The sequence below is a fragment of the Pelodiscus sinensis genome, chromosome 22 (assembly GCF_052426305.1).
Source record: "Pelodiscus sinensis isolate ZL-2025 chromosome 22, ASM5242630v1, whole genome shotgun sequence".
Taxonomy (NCBI): domain Eukaryota; kingdom Metazoa; phylum Chordata; order Testudines; family Trionychidae; genus Pelodiscus; species Pelodiscus sinensis.
This window is the reverse complement of record NC_143073.1, coordinates 23,384,277-23,398,867: the sequence shown is the minus strand read 5'-3', so window position 1 is coordinate 23,398,867 and position 14,591 is coordinate 23,384,277. Positions and strand designations below refer to the sequence as shown.

The 14,591-nt window shown below is 53.3% G+C and overlaps 2 protein-coding genes across 2 annotated transcripts; both read left to right on the top strand.

Moving 5' to 3' along the window:
* The first annotated feature begins 2,071 nt into the window (after positions 1–2,071).
* LOC102454190 (chemerin-like receptor 1) lies at positions 2,072–4,778 on the top strand. The gene has a single exon (XM_075907759.2). It carries the CDS (start codon positions 2,114–2,116, stop codon positions 3,014–3,016), a length of 903 nt encoding a protein of 300 aa, XP_075763874.2. The 5' UTR covers positions 2,072–2,113; the 3' UTR covers positions 3,017–4,778.
* Positions 4,779–11,669: 6,891 nt separating this feature from the next.
* On the top strand, positions 11,670–13,827 carry LOC149521864 (chemerin-like receptor 1). The gene has a single exon (XM_089772520.1). The coding sequence runs from the start codon at positions 11,737–11,739 to the stop codon at positions 12,601–12,603; it is 867 nt and encodes a 288-aa protein (XP_089628646.1). The 5' UTR covers positions 11,670–11,736; the 3' UTR covers positions 12,604–13,827.
* The last annotated feature ends 764 nt before the right edge of the window (positions 13,828–14,591 follow it).

Genomic DNA, 14,591 nt, shown 5'->3' with positions numbered 1-14,591 from the left:
AATGAGTTGTGTGCCAAATCAGAGCTAGAAATACAGGTGTCCCTGCATGCTGGTGCCAACAGATGGTTTGCCTTCACACTTTACTGGACCATTGTTGAATATATTGCGTAGAGCAGAGTAAATACCCAGGAGGGAAATTCTGTATGAAACATTAAAAATTCTGCAAAACAAAATGAAAGCTGCTGGGCACGATATTTTCAATTTCGGCAATATTCAACATCTTTTCATTGTCAAACTAACACAGGAGTGGCTAACCCATGGCTTGTGAGCCGCATGCAGCTCTTCCCCTAAAAAGTGTGGCTCGCAAAGCTTTTCCAAGGCCACCCCAGAGTCCCCCAGCTTCCCTGTGCTCACTGAGCAATTCAGAATGGTGCTCAAGATGACAGCTGTCGATGGGAGCCTGATATGGTCAAAAAAACCTAAGGTACCCGCCTTTTTTTTACTTGACAGTTCTGGTGCGACTCTGCATTTTTTCTGCCGCTCTTTCGGCTCTCTTTGTTCAACCATTATTTTCACAATACTTGTCAGCAAATATCTCACTAAACAGAAACCAAATGAAATTCAGGAAATGCTCTTTGACACGTGGATTCCTCGCACACCAGTGCCACATCCAGCAGGCGAACCCCTCCCTTTGCCCGAGCGAGATTCCCCTAAGGACTGCTCCCAAGCTGGCATGATCCTGGCTACCCTAGGAGCTCAGGCTGAACCGAAACGTGCCCCTGGCCTGGGGCCTGCACGTGACGGATGTGAGACACAGGCAGACTGGAGGCCGGGATGTGGTTCGTGTGGTTTCTAGCCCAGCACGAGGGTTTCCTTAGTGCTGGCTGGGCCAGTGCTGGGGTCCCTGCAGCAGAGGCTTCTTTTAGAATCTCATGTGGCCGACTCTGGTCTTGTTCCCCAGCCGAGAGGGGATCGGAGGGTGCAAAGTCCCAGTGCTCCTGGGACCTCACCCGGAGGAGCTGGCCGGGTGTGTTGGTCTCAGGCCCAGCTCTCCGCTGGCTGCCCTGCCCCCCCGGCCCGGATGGGGGCTGCCAAACATGGACAACTTGCTAGGTCCGGGTGGGGGACTTGTGATTCATGTGACAACTGCATGTAGCAGTGGCCGCTGGAGGCCTTGCAGGCTTTTCAGAAGTGGTTGGACCCAGCTACGTCCATGGTTCACCCTCCCAGATATACCCCCGCACACGGCTTCCTGCTGCCGGCTGAGCTAGTGCGGACGAGCTGCAGGAGTCGTGTCGTGCAGCTGGGATGGGGCTCAACTCGGAGATGCTGCGTCCCCCCAAGACACGGGTAAGGTGGGGTGGGAGAGCAGGGGAAGGGAGGTTTGTTGTTCCCATTGTTGGAAGCTGGGAAATCCCTTTTAAAAATGCTTTAAAATGGCAGACGGAGAGGGAGGACCGGTCACTGGTGAACAGCAAACAGTGTTTGGGACTTGTAGGCCTCTCTCAATATTCTGGGGTTCCAATTTGTGTGTCACTGAATTGAGAGGGGTGCTCCAGTCGAGGCCGGTAACCCTGCTCCTATGAGGAGTAAAGGAAGTGGAGAGGAGCGTGTGCTCCAGGCAACTTCCTGCAGTGTGGACGGCGCCAAAGGCCAAGTAAAGATGAACGGAGCTGAAGCTCCGTGACTAAATTCGGCCTTGTCCCGTAGCGTGGGCCGGGGTGAGCAACACTGCGGGGGGGGGGGGGAATGTCTCCAGAGCTCTTTCTGTGCCTCTGAGCAACTCGCCCCTCCTGCCTCCCTCCCTGGCTTGAAAATGATCAGCAAGAAGCTAAAGAAGCCTCCCCCAATTTAAAAGCAAAACCCATTGAGTTTGGGCACAGAGAAAACAAACCCTGCATCTCAGTATCATCGGCACTGAGACGAGCTTTTCGGACCTCTGCTCGCCCTGCGGTTCGCTGCTTCTAAGGGCGTTGTACCACTGGACAAGGTTTTGATTCCACCTCAGTTCGGTGCAGGGACTGGGAGTTTATAAACGCCACCTCTGTCTCTCTGTCCCTGTCCTACAGCCCTTTTCACTGCTCTCCCTTCTTCCCCTCAGCCCAACGTCTGCCCCACCCCCACCCAACCCTGAGGAGAAGGGGGCCATATTGTGACAGCAACACTTCTGAGAATGGAGCTCCTTCTAACCTTCTTTATGGTGTTTTTGGGTATGACCTTCCTCGCCGGGGCACCATTGAACGGCTACGTCCTCTTCATCATCAGCTGCCGTGTGGAGAGGACGGCCAGCGCAGTGTGGTTCCTGAACTGGGCCATGTCCGATTTCATCTTCATCCTCTGCCTGCCCCTCAGATTCGTCTTCGTCTACTTCTTGCACATAGACTGGGTCAGGAGGCTGAGCAGCACCATCACCTCCCTGCACATGTTCTCCAGCGCCTTCCTCTTCACGGCTCTCTGTGTCCATCACTGCGTCCTCGCGTCCTGGCCTGACTGGGCCCAGAAACACCACACGGCATCCCTTGCCTTCTGGATGGGTCTGGTTACATGGGCCCTGTCTGCTGGGTTCAGCTGGCGGTATGATGACCTCTGGGAATCTCTCTTCCCACCTGCCAGTCCCAGCATGAATTTCCGAGTAGATCCAGGGAGGGTGAAGGACGCCATCGTGATCCAGTTCTTGGTTGGATTCCTGATCCCATTATCCTTGAGCCTGATCCCAACCTTCTGCATCGTTCTCGCTGCCAGGCTGGGAAGGAACCGGCTGATCCAGGCCACCCAGCCTCTCAAGATCCTTCTCGGCTTGATCCCGACCTTTTTCCTTTGCTGGCTGCCCTATCACGTCTTCTACGTCCTCTGGATTTCAGCTCCGTACCATCTGCCTCTCAAAGTCACTGAAAGCACTTTGGCTTGTGTTCTAGCTCCAGTATATTTCTGTTGTTGCCTCAGTCCCATCTTCTACCTCACCATGGCGGAAGAATTTCGGGGGTTCCGGAAACGTGCTCACAACCCCCAAACCACCGACCACTCGGGGCTAGAACTGGCAACTAGCCCCATCCCTCAGCTCCCTCCCACGAGGTAAACTGGACAATTTTGGGGGGTGCAGGGTCTGGAATGTCGATATTGCCTGGGGGATGAATTCTCTGCAGTGGGACTAATAGTTTCCTTTTGACATCAAATTGGTTTTTTATGAAAAGTGAATTCTGGGCCTCCTTTTGCAGGAATAGAAAACCTACCTTGTAATGAGAGCTGAGAGATCTAGGCACTAAATGGGTGCATCTAGACTGGCAAGATTTTGCACAAAAGCAGCCACTTTTGCGCAAAAACTTGCCAGCTTTCTCCTCTGGCCGCTTGAATTTGCGCAAGAGCACTGACTTCATAATGTACAAAATCAGTGCTCCTTGCGCAAATACTTTTATGCTCCCGCTTGGGAAAAAGCCCGCTTGCACAAGTGTTCTTGCACAAGAGGGCCAGTGTAGACAGGGAAAGAATTTTTTTGTGTAAGAAAGCCCCGATGGCGAAAATGGGATTTCTTGCACAAAATGGTGTCTATACTGGCCACGGGTGCTTTGCACAAAAGCATCTCTGCTAATCTAGACGCGCTTTTGCGGAAATACTTTTAACGGAAAAACTTTTCCGTTAACAGTATTTCCGCAAAATCATGCCAGTCTAGACGCAGCCAATGTGTGTAGCTGAACAGAGAGAAGGTGACTTGATTCCAGTCTGTCAGTATCCAGACGGGAACAGATATTGAACAAGGGACTCTTCAGTCCAGCCAAGGAAGGTCTAACGGGACCCAGGGAACAGAAGTTGCACCCAGACAAATTCAGCCTGGACGTGAGGGGAACGTTTCGAAAGGCCAGACACAGTGACCCCGGGAGCAATTTCCCAAGGGTCGTGCTAGATCCAGGATTGTCCCTACACAAATATGCAGCTGGGTAGGGTAAGAACAAATGGGGCCAGTTTTTGTGGTGCCCTACACAGCAGCCTGCTCTGTGTGTGGCGTTGGCCACTCCAGGGGCCAGCCCCAACCCCCAGCCAACCCCTCCAAAACTTTCACCATGGGAGGCCATCTCGTAGGGAGGTGCAGTGCCCAGATTAACCCCCCTGCTCTGTCCCCCTGTCCTGCCCCAACCCAACTGCACCCTGCTCTCCCGTCTGCTTAACACCAAGCTCCTCTCAGTGAGTGTGGGGTACACTGGACCCAGCCCTTATGGCCTCTCTGCCCCACTACTGCCCCCTATTGTTCTGGGGCCGCCTGTGATGTAGTGGGGAGACGGTCCACTCGCTAGTTGCTATGCTTGGGCTGTGGGTTGTAGATGACCCCTACTGGCCTCTGTCTGTAAGCACGGCCCAGCGGGGGGTCGCCCTGAGGGCCCACATGTTGCATGAACAGTGACCCAACCAGCTCTCACTGGAGAGGGAAGGAGTTGGAACAAAGGCAGGGGGTGGTTTGGGGAAGAGTCAGTCTTGGCTAAAGAAACGTGGAGAGAAGAGACTAAGCAGAGTGCTGGGAGCTGAGGGGTCTATGCACTCCTGCCCCAAGAGGTCTAGGGCTGCCAGCCCCTGACTCCTTATGTCCACATCATGTCTCTGCTCTGCTTTATTGTGGAGAAGCAATCAACCCTCCTTATTCTAATGGAAAAGGGAGTCTCATATTGCTGCTACATGGTGCAGGATCGAGGGTATCCCAGATGCGCCATCACACCGCCCCCCAACAGCTCCTGCCCCATAGCCCTGCAGCCTTCAGTGCAGCCCCCTCATCCTCTGCAGAAGCATTGCCCCCCTCTGGGGGGCTGGGAACCGAGGGCAGGGGCGATGTGGAGGGGCGTAACAGGAGTCAGGGCAGGAATTTGGGGGAGAGGAGATCTGGGTGTGGGAGGGAGGAGTCAGGGTTGGGGTGAGAAGGGGCTCGGTGCAGGGTGTGGAGGCCTAGGGGGCAGGAGTTCAGGGTTGGTGTGAGAAGGGGCTCGGTGCAGGGTGTGGAGGCCTAGGGGGGCAGGAGTTCAGGGTTGGTGTGAGAAGGGGCTCGGTGCAGGGTGTGGAGGCCTAGGGGGGCAGGAGTTCAGGGTTGGGGTGAGGAGGGGCTCAGGGCAGAGGGTTGGGATGAGGTGATTCAGGGCAGGGGGCTGGCGTAGAGGGGCTCAAAGCAGAGGGGCTATGGAGGTGCAGGATTCAGGACATGGGGCTGTTGGGAGCGGAGCGAGTGTGGGGGGCAAGGACTCCATTTGGGAGAGCATGAGAGGCTTCAGCCTCAGATACCATCTCCCTGTCGCTTTTCCTGCTTCCTGTGCCTAGGGAGTGAGGGAAAGTGCCCAGCCTGCTGCATCCCTCCGGCTCCTGGTTGCCCAGGGGAGAGGCAAAGGAGGGAGGCAGCAGGCTCTGTGCTTCCCACACTCCTAGGCACAGGAGTCAGGAAAAGCAACAGGGAGCTGGTACGTGTGGCTGCAGCCCCTCACACGCTCCTGAAATAGTGGTGAGGGGGGCTCTCCCGGCTGGGGTCTGCTGCTGTGCATGGCAGCCTGCAGGAAGCCTGGAGCAGGGCAGAGAGCGTCCCATGATGGGGCACCCTGCCTTACTTGCCCTCTGGAAATCCTTCCTTTGGCTTCTTTTGAACTGCGACTTACCACTGCCTTATGTACCTGCTCCTCACCAGTCATGGGAGTATGGATCTCTGTCATACCCAGTTCCATGTTTATGCAGGTTTCAAGGTGCGGGTACCGCACGTCTTCCAACTGAGGCTACATGATCCGATCTTCTCTGGCGTGTTCGCTGTCCCTCTCTTCATGCCACCAATGCTCTAGACAACTTTGTTTTTGCTGCCTCTTCACCCTGAATCTACATGTATCTGTGGATAGATCTCTACAACATTTTCATATAACCACGCATCATTCTCATATATGGATGAATCTCTGTAACACTTCCATAAAACCATGTGTCATTCTCATAGAACTTTGTATTAAGCCCTTTGTGTTATAGGCCTTAGGAATAGTTAAGGTAAAGACAATTGTCTTTTGCTAGGAGTAGAACAGACCTCTCCCCTTTCCCTGATTGCCCTGTTGAAATGAATGAGGTGTGAATGGAGAATGAAAGGAGAGCACCTCCAGCAGCAGTTGCAAGGGTGGAGAAGGTCTGGGAGACAGATCCAAGACAATGCGGCTACGTCTAGACTACATCCCTTTTTCGTAAAAGGGATGTAAATTAGACGTATCGCAATTTCTAATGAAGCGGGGATTTAAATCCCCCCCCTCCGCACTAGGCACAGGAAAGTGGCCGTCTAAGGCAGGATAGCTGCCAGCCTGGCCACCAAAGGCCACATGCGAACCCAGGAGCAGGTTTGCATGAAAATCAAGTTGGTCCAGTGAGACCCCCGACCCTGAACCCTGAGCTTAGAACATAAGAATGGCCGTACTGGGTCAGACCAAAGGTCCGTCTAGTCCAGTAGCCTGTCTGCCAACAGTGGCCAACACCAGCTACCCCTGAGAGGATGGATCAAAGACAAGGACCAAGCCATTTGTCTCGTGCCATCCATCTCCAGCCTTCCACAAACAGAGGCCAGGGACACCGTTCCTACCCCCTGGCTAATAGCACTCCATGGACCCAACGTCCATGAATTGATCTAACTTCTCTTTAAACTCTGTTCTAGTTCTAGCCTTCACAGCCTCCTGTGGCAAGGAGTTCCACAGGTTGACTATTTGCTTTGTGAAGAAGAACTTTCTTTTATTAGTTTGAAGCCTGCTACCCATTCATTTCATTTGGTGTCCGCTAGTCCTTCTATTACGGGGACTAATGAAGAACTTTTCTTTATGCATCCTCCCCACACCACTCATGCTTTTATAGACCTCTATCATATCCTCCCTCAGTCTCCTCTTTTCTAAGCTGAAAAGTCCCAGTCTCTTTAGCCTCTCTTCATATGGGACCTGTTCCCAACCCCTAATCATTTTAGTTGCCCTTTTCTGGACCCTTTCCAAGGCCAAAACATCTCTTTTAAGATGAGGAGACCACATCTGTACACAGTACTGAAGATATGGCGTACCATTGTTTGATACTTCCCCTCCTCCTTCTTCCCCTGGCTTCCCCCTTCCAGCTCCCTCCTCCCAGGTTTCCCCCTCCCCTCTCCCACCCTCTCTTTTCCCCTCTCCCACCTCCTTTTCCTAGTCTCCCCAAAGGTTAATCCCCCTCCCGCCCCCCCAGTTTTGTTAAATAAAGAGAGTTTCTATTTTTGAACACACGTGTCCTTTATTTTTTACATCAGGAAGGGGGGCTAGAGAGGGGTAAGTGGAAGGAGGTGAGGGAGGAATGGGGCACGAGCCCCCGATGGGGAGGACTGGGGTGGCTCTGCAGGCTCCTTGGGGTAGAAGCTCTCTTCCGGGGCTCCTGGATCATGACAGCCCCCCCGATTGAACCCCCCCAGATGGCAGCCTGCGGCAAGTGCAGCCGGGGTGATGGCCGAGTGCTGTGATGTGCCGAGTGAGGGCACTCAGGGCACTCCAAAACAGGACTGCTTTGCTGTCCCTCATCGAGGCAGACAAGCAAGTGGGGAGCCCTGAGAACTGTCTGTCCAGGGTGGGGGTCGGGTCCCTTTAAGCACAGCCCTCCGCTAGCCTGAGGCAGCAGCTCCACACTCTAAACCCTAACCTGATGCCCTGCCGGCACTGCTTCCGGCCAGCCTTACCTTCGGTTCAGGGTCCACTCAATGTGGACATGCTAGTTTGAATTATCAAAATACTAATTCGAATTAGTTTTTAGGTCTAGATGCACTAATTCAAATTAGCTTATTTTGAATTAACTAATTCGAATTAAGTGAGTTTGAATTAGTGCTGTAGTGTAGACATACCCTAACAGATGTATTTGAGCATAAGCTTTCGTGGGCAAAGACCAACTTTGTCAGATACATCTCCTTGTCGCTTTTGCAGATCCAGACTAACACGGCTACCCCTCCGATAGTTACAGAAGAAAAAAGCAAAAGTAAAATGTGACCAGGCCACTCCACATGGACACAAAAGGAAAAGTCGGGAGAGGTCCCAGAAGCTCAGATTTAGTTCACCAAAGTCTCAGTTTGTGCCTCTGCTTGTCCAATGTGCACCATAGGCTGAGTCTGAACCATCTCTCCACTTGCTTGCAAGGATCCTCAGTTGGAATCCAGGCAGCCTGTTCCCCGGCCGTGGATCACTGCGAGGCAGCCCCGCTTCCTGATCAACCAGGCAGATAACTCCCAAGTGAACAGACTTACAGAAACCCTGTCACAAGACAATACAAACACTGAGAACAACACAACAGAAATGGCTCTGCCCCCGGTGCTAGGTTTACAGAGGGGCTGAAGAATCCGACTGACGGAGAAAGGGAACGACCAGAGTTTGGCCAAACTCAAACCAGCACTGCGGGCAGACAGTTAGCACAGAAGAAGGGATTTCCCTCCCAGGTTCTCCTTGCTCTCAGCAGCATTGCCCTGGTAGAGGGCTGACAACATCCCTACCTGCTGCAAAGTGCTCTAGAGGCAGGGAAGCTGCCTGCTCAGCTTCTCCCAGCTCCCCCCTGCCTGCTGCCTCATGGAGTCTAACCCCAAACTACCCCCCCCCCAACTCCAGAAACTTCTGGGGGTGGAGGCTAAATCCGCCCAGTAACACTCAACTCACTCCTACCTCCCTACATGGGTCTCTTAAAGACACAGCTCCCTAGTAGGTGGCTGGGTTACACATGTTCCAGTTTGTTTTTAATTTAAATTCCTTTTTAATTTGATTCCTGGCCAAGTTTGATCCTCCTAACCTTACCAGCTGCCCCTGAAACTATCAGGAGGTGGGTTTGAAAGGGCCTGTGGGTTGTTTTGGGCTTTCTGATTCCTTCGGGGCGGTCAGGGTATTTCAAGGGTTTCTTTACAATGACAAAGGCTAGAAACTGACTTGAGAAGCAAAGGAAGCTGAAATTCCCACCTCAGCATCTGATTCCGGGACCAGATTGGCTGAGAGAAACGAGAAGCAGGCAAATGCCGCAGCCAAATTTTAAGTGTTGGGGAGGCTTGAAAGCTGCACTGAAAGGACTGGGAAGGCAGAAATATCCAGCTCCACTTTGGAGGCCAATGGAGTGAGGTGATTTTATCAGTTGGGGGCTTTAAATACAACGGGGGTGGCTCTCGCACAATGCACCTCCAAACAGCTCCCTGGCGCCCCCACCCCCACCAGTGTCACGCGATCGTCGGGCCCAGTCCCCCTGAGAGTTGTCATCTGATGAACATGAAAACCCTGTTGGATTATGCCTGTGCTCTTCTTGTGGGTGGAGTTGTGCAGTGTTGCCGAGTGTGTTCTTGAATAAGTTTTGATTCTGGGAAGTCTGACACCCAGCCACTCTCCCAGGGAGAGGCTTAACGACCTTGCGCCGAAAGGAAATGTCCACACTGCTTGTTTTTGCACAAAATCCTCTTGTGCAAAAATGGAGTGGAAGAGATTATGCACGTGACGTGCAGGAAAATGCAATGAGGAGTAACAGTTAATTCGGCTTCAGTAACAAAATAGAATCCCCCCAATTGCAATCATTCTTTTCACAACACCTGTCAGCAAGTAGGTGACAAAACAGAAACCAAACGAGATTCAGGAAATGCTCTTTGACACGTGGATTCCTCACTAGGTACATGAATTCAGAACAGCGAGTAACAATTCGTGTACACTACAGTGCAGAACTGCATTTCCCGCACTCCCGGGTGCAAGGCAAAGACGGGTCACTAGGCAAGGGGGCGGGTGAGGCAGGCATAAGAGGAAAACAGAGGGCTGGGTCCCCTGGCTGTTTATCCCAGTGGGTCGCAACATGGCCAGATTCAGCAGGGAAACCCCCTCCCTGCAACCAGAGAGATTCCCCTGTGGACGGGTCCCAGGGGGCTCAGGATGAACTAAAACCTGCCCAAGGCTTGGGACCTGCAGGCAACAGAGGTGAGACGCAGGCAAGTTGGAGGCTGAGTTGTGGTCTGTGTGGTCTGTAGCCCAGCGCGACGGTTTCCTTTGCACTACCTGCTCCAGTGGTGGGGTCTCTGCACAGAGGCCGGGCTCACGTCTCAGGCTCTGGTCTTTTTCCCCCGCCGGAAGGGAATCAGACGGGGCAAAATCCCAGCTCCTGGGACCTCTTCTGGTGGAGTTGGCTGGACCTGCTGGTCTCAGCCCCAGCTCTCTGATGGCTGCCCTGCCCCCCAGCCCTGGATGTGGGCTGTCGAACACTGACACCTTCTTAGGGCTGAGGGGTTGCGTGGGAAACTTGTGATTCACATGACAACTGCATGTAGCAATGGCCGCTGGAGGCCTTCCACGCTTTGTGGATGTGATTGGACCCAACTACGTCCTGTGGGCTCCACCCACCGTTCACCCTCCCAGATACACCCCCACACACGGCTTCCTGCTGCCGGCTCAGCCAGTCAGGGCGAGCTGCAGGAGTCGTGTGGGGGACCTGGGACGGGGCTCGACTCGGAGACGCTGCATCTCCCCGAGACACGGGTAAGGAAATGAGGGAAACCTCATAGGGTGTCATTCTGCTCTCTCCACCCTGGCTCTCCCCCTTCCTCCTGCCGCTTCCACCCCCCTCCTCCTGCTGGGTAGTGCTGTCTGACGTTAGTTGTGTGTGTCCTGTGGTGAGAGGTCATGAGCCCCCACCCCACTGGGTGTTGAGCGACACTGTCCGAGCTCATGTGTTCCATCACAAGCGATGCTGCACAGGGAAATATTTGGAGGGGAAACTGAGGCCCAAGGCTGTGATATGACTCAACCAAGCTCTCTGAATGGTTCAGTGGCAGAGTCTGGGATGGATCCAGGAGTCCTGACTCCCCGTCCAGCCGCTCAAATTGACTCTGGCAACAGCCTTTCGTTAGACAAAAGGAGTTAGTGGCCTCCCCTTTCTCTCGTGCACTGCCTGGCGTGAGAGGAGGAGGGGAGGGTTCTTTGTCACTGTTGTTAAAAACTGGGAAATCCCTTTCAAAAAAATGTTTAAAGGGCAGAAGGAGAGGGAGGATTGGTCACTGCTTAAATTCTTCACAAATAAGGGAGAGTTGCCAGCCCCTTTGGAAACCACCAGCAAAAAGTGTATTTGGGACTTTTAGGCCATGTCTACACAATGGAGTTGGAACCCGTTGCTGTTAATCTGCCGTGGTTCAATTCAGCCACTCTAATGAAGCCCCTGAGAGGGGCGTGCTGGTCAAGCCCAGGAACCCCGCTCCTACGCGGAGTAAGAGAAGTGGAAGGGAGCTGAAAGCTGAGTAAAGATGAACGGAGCTGAAGCTGCTGAACGTGGCTGAATTCAACCTTCTCCCGTAGTGTGGGCCAGGGGGAAGCGAGACTCAGCGGGAGAAACGTCTCCAGGGCTCTGTCTCTGCGTCTGAGCAACTCGCCCCTCCTGCCTCCCTACCCGGCTTCGAAACACAAATGATCAGCAACAAGCTAAAGTGATTAATTGAAATTGGGCTCGGTCACCTCCTTCCCCCACCCTCCAATGTAAAACCAAACCCCACTGGGGCTGGGTCCAGAGAAAACAAAACCCAGCATCTCTACACCAACATCACTGAGTCGACCCTTTCGGTCCCCTGCTTGCCCTGCGGTTCACTGCCTCAAAGGGCTTTGTACCACTGGGGCCATCAGCCCGCAAGGATTCGATCCCACCTCAGCTCAGCCCAGGGACCGGGAGTTTATAAACGCCGCCTCTGTCTGTCTCTGTCCCTGTCTTGCAGCCCTTTTCACTGCTCTCCCTTCTTCCCCTCAGCCCAGCATCTGCCCCGCCCCCGCCCAGCCCCGAGGAGAAGGGGGCCATATTGTGTCGGCAGTGCCTCTGAGAATGGCGTTCCTCCGGAACTTCTTGTTGGTGCTGTGTGGCTGGGTCTTCCTCGCCGGGGCGCCATTGAACAGCTACGTCCTCCTCGTCACCGGCTGCCATGTGGAGAGGACGGCCAGCGCAGTGTGGTTCCTCAACCGGGCCGTGTCCGATTTAATATTCACAGCGTGCATGCCCCTCAGACTCACCTTCGTCTTCTTCCTGAAAGTAGACTGGGCCAGGAGGCTGAGCAGCACCATCACCTCCCTGCACATGTTCTCCAGCGCCTTCCTCCTCATGGCCATCAGCGTCCATCGCTGCGTCCTCGCGGCACGGCCTGAGTGGGCCCAGAAATGCCGCACGCCCTGCCTGGCCTGCTGGGTGGCTCTGGGCACTTGGGCCCTGTCTGCTGGGTTCAGCTTGCGGTACGGTGACCTCTGGGAATCCCTCGTCACACCTGCCAACACCAGCATGAATTTCCAAGTGGAACTAGAGAGGGCCAAGGCCGCAGTCGCCATCCAGTTCCTGGTCGGCTTTCTGGTCCCATTAGCTTTGAGCCTGATCCCAACCTTCTGCGTCGTTCACACTGCCAGGCTGGGAAGGAACCGGCTGGTCCAATCCACCCAACCGCTCAAGATCCTTCTCGGCTTGATCCCGACCTTTTTCGTCTGCTGGCTGCCGTACCACGCCTTCTACTTCCTGCAGCTTTCAGCTATGCGCTCATGGCCTCTTCTGGAAATAGAGAGCTCATTTGCTTGTATCCTGTCATATGTCAACAGCTGCCTCAACCCCATCTTCTACCTCACCATGGAGGAAGAGTTTCTGAGATACCAGCAACGTGCTCACCACCCCCACACCACCGACCACTCAGGGCTGGAACTGGCCAACTAGCCCCATCCTCCCGCCCTTCTCTACGAAATAAGGGATAAGGAATCTTTCGGAAAAGGCTTTATTTTCCGCAAGATCAGCGTCTAGACTGGCGCTTTTTCCCGACAAAGCTCTGCTTCATTAGCAATTGCGATACGTCTAATTACAAAAAAGGGATGTAGTGTAGACATAGCCTACCTGTAAAGTGAGCTCATTAAGAAGACTGGACATACACTCCTTGGGAGTGGAGCAGCAAGTGCCTGCCCTTGGAAGAACTCTCTCTGAAGCAGCATTAAGAAAGGTGAGGTGATGACTAATTGGCTGGATGAGAGGGCTGAACATGAGGTATTTTTCAGAGGGACCCCAGGGGTTTCATCTTGTTAACATGGGAGCATCGATCCAGATCGGCAGAAGCCCGGCTCCACTCCCTCCCCATCTAACTCACCTGGACAGTGCAGTGAGGGGGAGCAACTATTGGTAACAACAAGATGGAGTGTGCTTGTGTGTGTGTGAGAGTGCATGAGTGTGATGCATCATATGCACATGATAAGTATTGATTGATCGATGTATGTTCAATAAATGTGACGTGTTGCCTTATCCCCCTGATAAAGATCCTGGGTGCTTCTTTTAAGCACAACATTTCCACAAATGGTTCATGGTGATGCCATGGACTACGAATGTTCCATGACTGGGCTCGTGGCCGTTAATCCCAGTGGATCCCAGCCCCTGGCACACCAGGGCTACATGCAGCGAGGAAACCCCCTCCCTGCCCTGGGGTGGAATTCACTTGGACAGGGGGTAATTTTTTTGGCATGGTAAATGTATTCACAAGATGGCCTGAAACACACGGCCATGCCTCACAGCCCTGGGGTGAGGCCTGAGGCCTAGCTGAAAGCAGTCTCAATTTTGCTGCTACAAAGCAAACGTGAGCTTGAAGCAAGAGGCAGGCCCAGCTCACCCAATACAGCAGGAGCTGGGCTGATATTTCAGAAACTCCCACACCTCAGAGGTACCAGGCACAGGCTGAAAACATCGTCCAGAGGGGTGGCACCAGAACACCCTTGTTCAGAAACATCTTGGGACAAACACACTCCCCACAGATAAGATGGACACCCTGAGCCTGGCTCAGGACAGGGACAGCAGGATGGATAGAGATGTTCTGGTCCAACCGCCACGTACAATATATCTAACATCAGCACCCGGACACGTCAGCAGTGAGATGTAACTTGTTTGTATCTGGGTGCAACCATGGATCTCAGAGGAGGGGGGGGGGGGGGGCAGAGGGAAACCACACCGCTGCCTTGGATGAGTCCATTGTCGGGGCACTTGGGCACTAGCAGAACTGCAGACATCTGTGTCATGTTACTGGATTTTGAGGGGAGCAGCCAGATCGCTGCTTCACCCATAGATGGGGGTGTTGGCCCCAGAAAATGGTATAAAAGGGGGGCCATGTGGGGTGTTGAATAGAAGCTCACTGTCTGCTAATCCTATGTACGCTGTTCATGTGTGTGTATAATGTCTATGTGTGCAATTATAAGCATGTACTTGTATGGATACTGAATATTTCCCTGCATGTGGTTGAGCATTGGGCAGGGTCCAGCCTATGAACATGCTAATCAGCGAGGCCCTGTGGGACAATGGCACTCAATGAGCCAAGGACACACCTAAAGAATGAGAGGTGACTCATACCTAAGGGCTACCAGCAGGCAACACAGGAATAAGGTGGACCAGGTGACCTGCTTTAACCAAGAAGAGACCAGGAAGGAGGGATAAATAGGCCATGTGGTGGACTTCATTTTTGTTTTCAGCTCAGCACTTCATCCCAGAGGCAGAATTGCAGGGATTGAAGAACCCAAAAGACCTGTGAACCCATCCTGATCCTAGGATGCGCAACAAGAACTTTTAAACCAGCAGCTGTAACATCTCTGCTAGAGCCTGCATCGAGAACTGGGAGATTCGGTGCATGTAATGTACTATCCTTTAACAGCCTTTCTCTCATGCTTTTCTTTATT

Bases quoted from the DNA above. Each gene is read 5' to 3' on its own strand.
- LOC102454190 (XM_075907759.2), top strand. From the start codon at position 2,114: ATGGAGCTCCTTCTAACCTTCTTTATGGTGTTTTTGGGTATGACCTTC.
- LOC149521864 (XM_089772520.1), top strand. From the start codon at position 11,737: ATGGCGTTCCTCCGGAACTTCTTGTTGGTGCTGTGTGGCTGGGTCTTC.